The 7366-nt window shown below is 48.8% G+C and overlaps 1 protein-coding gene across 1 annotated transcript in view; it reads left to right on the top strand.

Moving 5' to 3' along the window:
• Window positions 1–770, top strand: part of LOC107117615 (zymogen granule membrane protein 16-like) — a 5437-nt gene extending 4667 nt beyond the window's left edge. The window contains exon 4 of the mRNA XM_015419761.1: window positions 452–770. Coding sequence (XP_015275247.1) covers window positions 452–770 — 319 coding nt within the window. The remainder of the gene's footprint in view (window positions 1–451) is intronic.
• Window positions 771–7366: the final 6596 nt, after the last annotated feature.

The following is a 7366-nucleotide window of genomic DNA, read 5'->3' as shown; positions in this document are numbered from 1 at the left end:
AACTTACCCTCCCTCTTCTCCTGCCTCCTTCTGGCTGAATGAGGGCCGGAAGTGGGGCGGCCGGAAGCAGGGGGCGGGGCTTTGTCATGTGCCCCGCCCCCCGTACCTCACCCGGGGGAACTGCGATCCCCCGCGATCCCCCCCGAAATGACATCTGCTGAAAACCCTTGTAGCAAGAAGCACCCCCTTGAGAGAAAAGGCATGGGCGGTTGTGTGTGAGAAATGAGGAACAAATGAGGTGCAACTGAAGATCACAAGGAAAAGCTCCAAAGGGCAGCTAACTAACTTCTTCTTGATACATTCAGACTGATCTGTGGACAGGCTTCCATCCAATTCACAACTCTGATCCCATTTAAATCAACGAGTGTGGCTATAACAAGTGTTGGACAGCGGCAGGGGAAAGGCTACAGGAGAGACCTGAAGACTACCCTTAACTCTTCCCTTCTTCTAGTCTCCAGGTCCGTTATGGGAGAGACTGGAGTGATTACGCAGGTGGCCCATCAGGAGAACTGCATCAAGTCGTACTCCACCGGGGAGAGGACATTACCCTGGTCTCTGGGATGGCTGACTCTTATCTCCGCAAGCTTGAATTCCATACCAGCCTTGGGCGCCACTTTTCTTTTGGGACTAATACAGGCACTGCTTTTAGTGGAATTGCACTCTTCCCAAATGCTGTCCTGAGTTACATAAGTGGCCGCGCTGATTCTTCCTATGTGTATGCCATCAGTTTCCATTGGAATGTCAAACGCTCTACAGGAAATCAGGCATGAGTACAATGAGAATCAAACTGTTTGATGGATAGGGAAATGGTCAGGGGGGGATCTGTCATTTCATCCATCTGTTTGCAGCTTATCGCCTCTTCATTTATGTCTAAGTTAGTTCTTTTAGTAACCTTGATATTCAAGAATTTTTCTCCTGGCTATTTCCATTTTCACCAATTTAACTATTCCCAGTATTTCTTCCAGCTATCTATCTCTCCTCTCCTCTTCCATCTGCATATACACATCTCTTTCCTCTCAATCATACTTCCAATGAAGATGGGTAGCCATGTTAGTCTATAGCAGTAGAAAGGGTATGAGTCCAGTAGCACCTTACAGACTAACAAAATTGTGGTAGGGTAGGAGCTCTCGTGAGTCACCTATCTGAAGTATCTGAAGACGTGAGCAGTGACTTACAAAAGCTCATGACCTACCACAAATTTTGTTCGTCTTTAAGCTGCCAGAGGACTCTTATCCTCCCAATGTTTATCCTCCCAACATATTTCCTGTCAGGTCTTTTCTTAGTCAGTCTAGCCAGCTGAAAGACCGTCTTCCTAAATCCGGGCCTACTCCTTCAGCACTTACTCTCCAGTCAAATAAAGAGCTTTGCTGGCAATTGGGTGTCAAATAATAAAAAGCAAATTTTAAAATGCTATGCTTTTGATTCATTGCTCACAATGATGTTCCCCAACACGGGACTTGGGTGTCATGACAGCTCCCACTACTGTGGACATTACTTTGGGGGTCAAAAAGCATGAACAGGACATTGATATTGTCTGGTCCAGGGAGCCAGGGCAATGGTTAAGATTATGAGCCACGAGCTGGAGATTCCCTGTTTCAGATCGGTAGGATCCAAGGGGAGGAGTTGTCCTGGGTGACTTCCAAGGGTCTAGGCCAGGGATCCCCAACCTTTTCAAGCCTGCGGGCTCTATTGCAATTCTGACAAAGGGTTGTGGGCACAACAACAAAATGGCTGCCACGGGAGGCAGAGCCAACCACAAAACGTCTGGAGCGAAGTTATGCGTCATTCCAGTAGTAACTCTTCAACATTTCAGGCAGAAGCTCTGCCCAGCAGAATGACTTCTTAAATAAACATATAAAAATATTTTCTTGTGTGAATATCCTTGTGCTGTGGGGGCAGTTGTTACTGAAGTAACTTTTAGAAACTCTGCCAGGCCAATGAGATCTCCAATGACCCTGCAGGCGTCGCGCGTCACTTCTGGTGGCGTACTGGCGGCGCACGCAGTTCGCGCACGCACACATCAAGCAACAGCTCCCAGAGCCCGGCAAGGCTCCCCCGCCAGAAGCAGGGTGTCAAGCAAAGAAAGCACATGGAATCTTCTGCAGAAGGCAGGCCGGAGCACAGCAGGGCAGCGCAAAACCCACACGGCCGAACAGAACGCCGCAAGAGCTAGATCCTGAACCCAATGTGGTGATGGATTCTGGTTCCAGATCTCAGTCTTGGAAATAAATACGATATGAATGATTAATTTGAGCTGGGCTTGAGAAGGGGAAGAGACTGTAGGTCAGCTTCCTGATCGATAGGAGGTGCAGCAGAGGGAGTTCCTGTATCTTGGGGAAATTTCCAGATAAGGAAGGGAGGTCCTGGGGAGGGGAAGAGACGTGTATGGGGAGGTCTAGGTTACTTCATGGGAATGTGAGATATCCAGATGCCACATGAGGAGAAAACCTTACGAACCAGAGTCTTTTGTTAGACGGAATGTTACGGTACCAGAAGCGCAGTGTCAAAAAAGCACCTTCGTTCATGGTTAAGCCCATATAGGGCTTGAGAAGGGGAAGAGACTGTAGGTGAGCTTCCTGGTCGATAGGAGGTGCAGCAGAGGGAGTTCCTGTATCTTGGGGAAATTTCCAGATAAGGAAGGGAGGTCCTGGGGAGGGGAAGAGACGTGTATGTGGAGGTCTAGGTTACTTCATGGGAATGTGAGATACCCAGATGCCACATGAGGAGAAAACCTTACGAACCAGAGTCTTTTGTTAGACGGAATGTTACGGTACCAGAAGCGCAGTGTCAAAAAAGCACCTTCGTTAATGTCTAAGCCCATATAATGAACGGTCTCACTGCTCCAGTGCTTAAGTGAGTCCATATCGCTCTTGTCTTGTCATGGTTTAGAATCACAGTAAGTGGACCGTAGCCCTGCCCCTTCACTGCCCCTGTTATCCTTTGTCATGCAAATGATCTGAAAGTGCACTTCATGGGCACTATGTGTGTGGCACTGAGTAAGCAGTAATCACAGAGTAAAGGTGGAGTGGGAAAGAGAAATATCAGGCACAATAGATGCTGGATGGCAACCACCCAGAGAATAGCTGATGGTGGTGGTGGTGGTGGAAAGGCAGTTTCAAAGCAGATGCTTGGAAACTTGTGATCCCGTTGTGTTTGCAACTCACACCCGGCCCCAGCATTGTGGGGAAAGAACTACAGGCCAAAGTGACAGCCCGGTGTAGCTCAAGAAACCAACTCTGCCCATGCCGTTCCTTTCCCCAGAGTCAAATTCTTTCTCCAAACAGGAAAGCAACAGGCATTGGGGGTCCCCATGTCCTAATTTGAGGCTTAGGCCTTGTCCAAGGGAGGGGCTGTGTGGCTCAGTAGCAGGGCATTCGCTTGACATATAGAAGAAGGTCTCAGCCCCAGTATCTGCTAGGGTTGCCAAACGGGCCCGGGGGGCGGGGAATCCCCCACTTTGGAGGCCCGATTTCCACGGCGGCGAAAACGGGCCCCAGGGGGAACTCTGCCCCCAAAGCTGCGTCACCAGAGGTGACGCAGCCACGTTGCTCACGTTGGGGGCGTGGCCCAGCTCGTCGGGGTGGGAACCATATGGTTTCCCCCCGGGGTAAGTAGATTTGGCAACCCTTGTAGGTGACGGGAAAGACCTCCCCCAGAGACCCTGGAGGGCCGCTGTCAGTCTGAATAGAATAGACAGCACTGACTTTGATGGACCAATGGTCTGATTCAGTAGAAGGCAGCTTCCTGTGTTCACAGGACCTTGCCCCAGCTCTTGCGCTCAGGGCCGGCTTCAGCATACCTTCAGGTGGGGCAGCTGCCAGGGCCTAGGAGTTCCGGTGAGGCCCTCTGGGAATGTGAGCCCCCGCCCAATGGCCCTCCCACCCCCCACCCTGCGCTTTCCCTCTTAACCATTTGAGCCCCTTGGTGTAAGCAGAGATTTTGGAGGCCCCGTTGAGCCAGCCAAAAGGGCCATAGGTCTCAGAAGTTAATTTAATTTTTGCAAATTGGAACGATGCTAGCCGAGAAGGCAAAAGTTAACAGGAGTCCCGTGGCACTTTAAAGACTGACAAAATTTTAATTCCAGCATAAGCTTTGGTGGACTAAAGCCCCATTTTTTTCAGATGCTATAAATACATCCTCATTTGTGATTCATTTTATGTAAGAGGTTGTGTGGGGGGGGAAACCAAGCAGCAGAGTCAAGGAACACCAAGACACCAGAAGTATGGAGTGAAATGTCATTATCTAACATTTCAATCTAATTCTAATCAGAGAGATTTGAATTTGAATCTAATCAGGAAGCATCTTCTCCTTCAAAACCAGGGGAAGATAATGCGATTTTTTTAATTGGGAAAAAAAAATTAAGAAGCAATTTTCAAGTAAGGAAATATTACAGTCAATTGGAAGAAATGGCTAAACAGTAAGGGTGACAGACGTGAAACAACGGACGTGAGGGTTTTTCCATGCTCAGGAATTGATGCTGGTATGCATATTAGCCCCTCTTCAACAATTTGAACCAATCAAGCCAAAGCCAAATTACTCAGCTGACAAAACACATGTCGGGTGGTTTGCTAGCTAATACCCCATCACCCTGATGTGTCATTTATTCTGATTTATGTGTCAATTATTTTAAAATCTTTGCTGAGAGATTTGTGAGAGGAGAGATCTGACTGGCATGCAAAACAAAACGGCTGTAAAATGGTGTGCTCCTGTGAAGAGGCCCATCCTCTAAGAGGGGGGGGGAAGTTTTCCATCATAAAACTTGGCTCCCTTGGTTTTATTGTTATTTGTAAATAGTAGGTTCTCCAAAAAGTCCAGGAGCGCTGAATTCCAGTCCCTCCCCTACCCCCACTAGCCCCTGATCTCTTGTAGATACCCCAAAGATTCCATGCTTCCTCCATGGTAGAGGAATCTTTTTGTATCCCACTGATTCTTCTTTGTGAACCTACAGGTTTGCCTCCTGATGAAGTTCCATTTCCTCTCAGTGAATCCAGGAATCATGCTTATCCTTCCCAACAAACTCTTCACCTGTTACAGATAATTCAGGAGTCCCAATGCCAACTAATTTGGCCTCCCATCTTTTTAAAAAGGGTTAATATACATGCCGTTGGCTTCCTGAGGCCAAGCATTGCCATCTAGGGACCTCACCTGTCCAGGTCTGCTGAGAACTAACATCGAAAGAGGACAGCCCTGGATTAGGCCTTACAAAATGAGAAGAGACATGGCACGTAATCTCTCTGGAATGAGAGTGGGAGGGCTCCCGGAGTCACCTTGCCCATTCACCCAATGGTGTTTTCTGTGAGGCAATTCCCCATGCTTATAACCCGGGGTCATTTCCTGCAGGAGCGCACAGGAGCGGAGCTCTGGCAGTAAAGAGCCCAGGGGGCAGGCACATGCAACAAGCCCCACCCCCTGCTCCCAGCAGCCCTCAGTCAGAGCAAGAAGCAGCCAGGTTGCAGAGCCACCACCCCCCCGGTTCAAAACAGTCCAGTGGCACCTTTAAGACCAAGTTTTAGTCAGGGACAAGCTCTCCCTCCTCTGTGAGGACAGATCTGCACGTTCACCCCCCCCCCCAAATAGCTAGCAATCCAAAACAGTCCAGTGGAGCCTGAGCAGTGGGTGTTGCCTTCTGACACACTTCCGGTGATGTCAGGGTATGTGGCATATGCAAATGAGTTGTGCTAATGAGTTATGCTAATGAGCTCCTGCACCTCTTTTTCTACGAAATTACCCCTGCTTATAACCACCTTTGTATGTCTGTCAGGGACAGGGTTGCTAGTTTTATCCCCCTCTCTGGCAGGGCCTCACGGGCAAGGAGTCAGCATGGGATGACAGAGTCATCTCTAGAGTTGCCAACCTCCAGGTGGTAGTTGGAGATCTTCTGGGATTACGCCTGATCTCCAGGCGACAGATATCAGTTCGCCTGGAGACAACTCCTGCTTTGGAAGGTGGACCCTATGGCATTACACCCCACCGAAGTCCCTCCCCTCCCCAAACCCCACCCTCCTCAGGCTCCACCCCCAAAATCTCCAGGTATTTCCCAACCCAAAGGTGGCAACCTTAATGGGACCAGTCATACAAGGTCCCTAAAGTACAACCCAGTAAATAGTGTTTTGCAAGGAGTGGAATTTGGCAGGACCGCTGTAGTTGCCTACTAACAGTAGCAGTGATGCTCTGTATTCTACATGCTTCATGCAATGCGCATCCACACTCTTGAGTATCACAGTAGCCCTGTTCATGCAATATATATAGAGAGATGTCAACAAGACTTGCCAACTAGCCAGTTTCCCACTGGCATGACTGGTTGATGTCTCTTCCAGCCAGTTGCCAGATAAAGGGTTTTTTTCTCTTAATGTAATGAGGGAGGATAAGAAAACCTGTTTTTTAACTTGGTCGGGGCCTTTTAAAAAAGCAAAAGAATTTGCTGCACTCTGCCTTAAGGAGCTTTCCACGACTTGGCTTGCAGCCGATTTTTACTTTCAGCCTCAGTGAAGCTTCTTCTGTTCCTCAAAAGCAGCTTCTCTGTACCTCCTGCTACCAAGAGAATGAGAGATCTTCGAAAAAAGATGAAATCAAAGCATTTATGACTGATTTCTCTTAAAAGCTTTTCTGAACCCAGGGACCGTGGGATTTCAGTGACATCCGTGAAGATAGATTCAGGTGGGTATCCGCAGCAGCAGAACAAAGTTTGAGTCCAGTAGCACCTTCAGGACCAAAAAAGTTGTATTCAAGGCATAAGCTTTTGTGTGCATGCACACTTGTTATCTGAAGAAATGCGCGTGCACATGAAAGCTTATACCTTGAACCAGGGGTCATTTCATAGAAAAAGAGGTGCAGGAGCTCATTAGCATAACTCATTAGCATCACTTATTTGCCTATGCCACACACCCTGACATCACCTGAAGTGTGTCGGAAGGCAACACCCACCGCTCAGGCTCCACTGGACTGTTTTGGATTGCTAGCTATTGGGGGGGGGGGAAACGTGCAGATCTGTCCTCGCAGAGGAGGGAGAGCTTGTACCTAAATAAAACTTGGTCTTAAAGGTGCCACTGGACTGTTTTGGGCCAGAGGGAGCTCTGCAAGTTACCTGGCTGCTTCTTGCTCTGACTGAGAGCTGCTGGGAGCAGGGGGTGGGGCTTGTTGCATGTGCCCGCCCCCTGGGCTCATTACTGCCGGAGCTCCACTCCTGTGCGCTCCTGCAGGAAATGACCCCTGCCTTGAACAAAAGCTATGTTGGGCTTAAAGGTGCTACTGGACTCGAACTTTGTTCACTCAGTTTCATCCTATGTGTATTTTCTCACGCATATCAGTATCCTAATGCCTGGAAATCTAGGCGCAGCGACCAGATTCACCCCAAGATAGCAAACCT

This window comes from Gekko japonicus, unplaced genomic scaffold (assembly GCF_001447785.1).
Source record: "Gekko japonicus isolate JY-2015 unplaced genomic scaffold, Gekko_japonicus_V1.1 scaffold2049, whole genome shotgun sequence".
NCBI classification, from domain to species: Eukaryota; Metazoa; Chordata; class Lepidosauria; order Squamata; family Gekkonidae; genus Gekko; species Gekko japonicus.
Note: the sequence above shows the minus strand (reverse complement) of the source record. Positions and strands in the feature narration are given on the sequence as shown.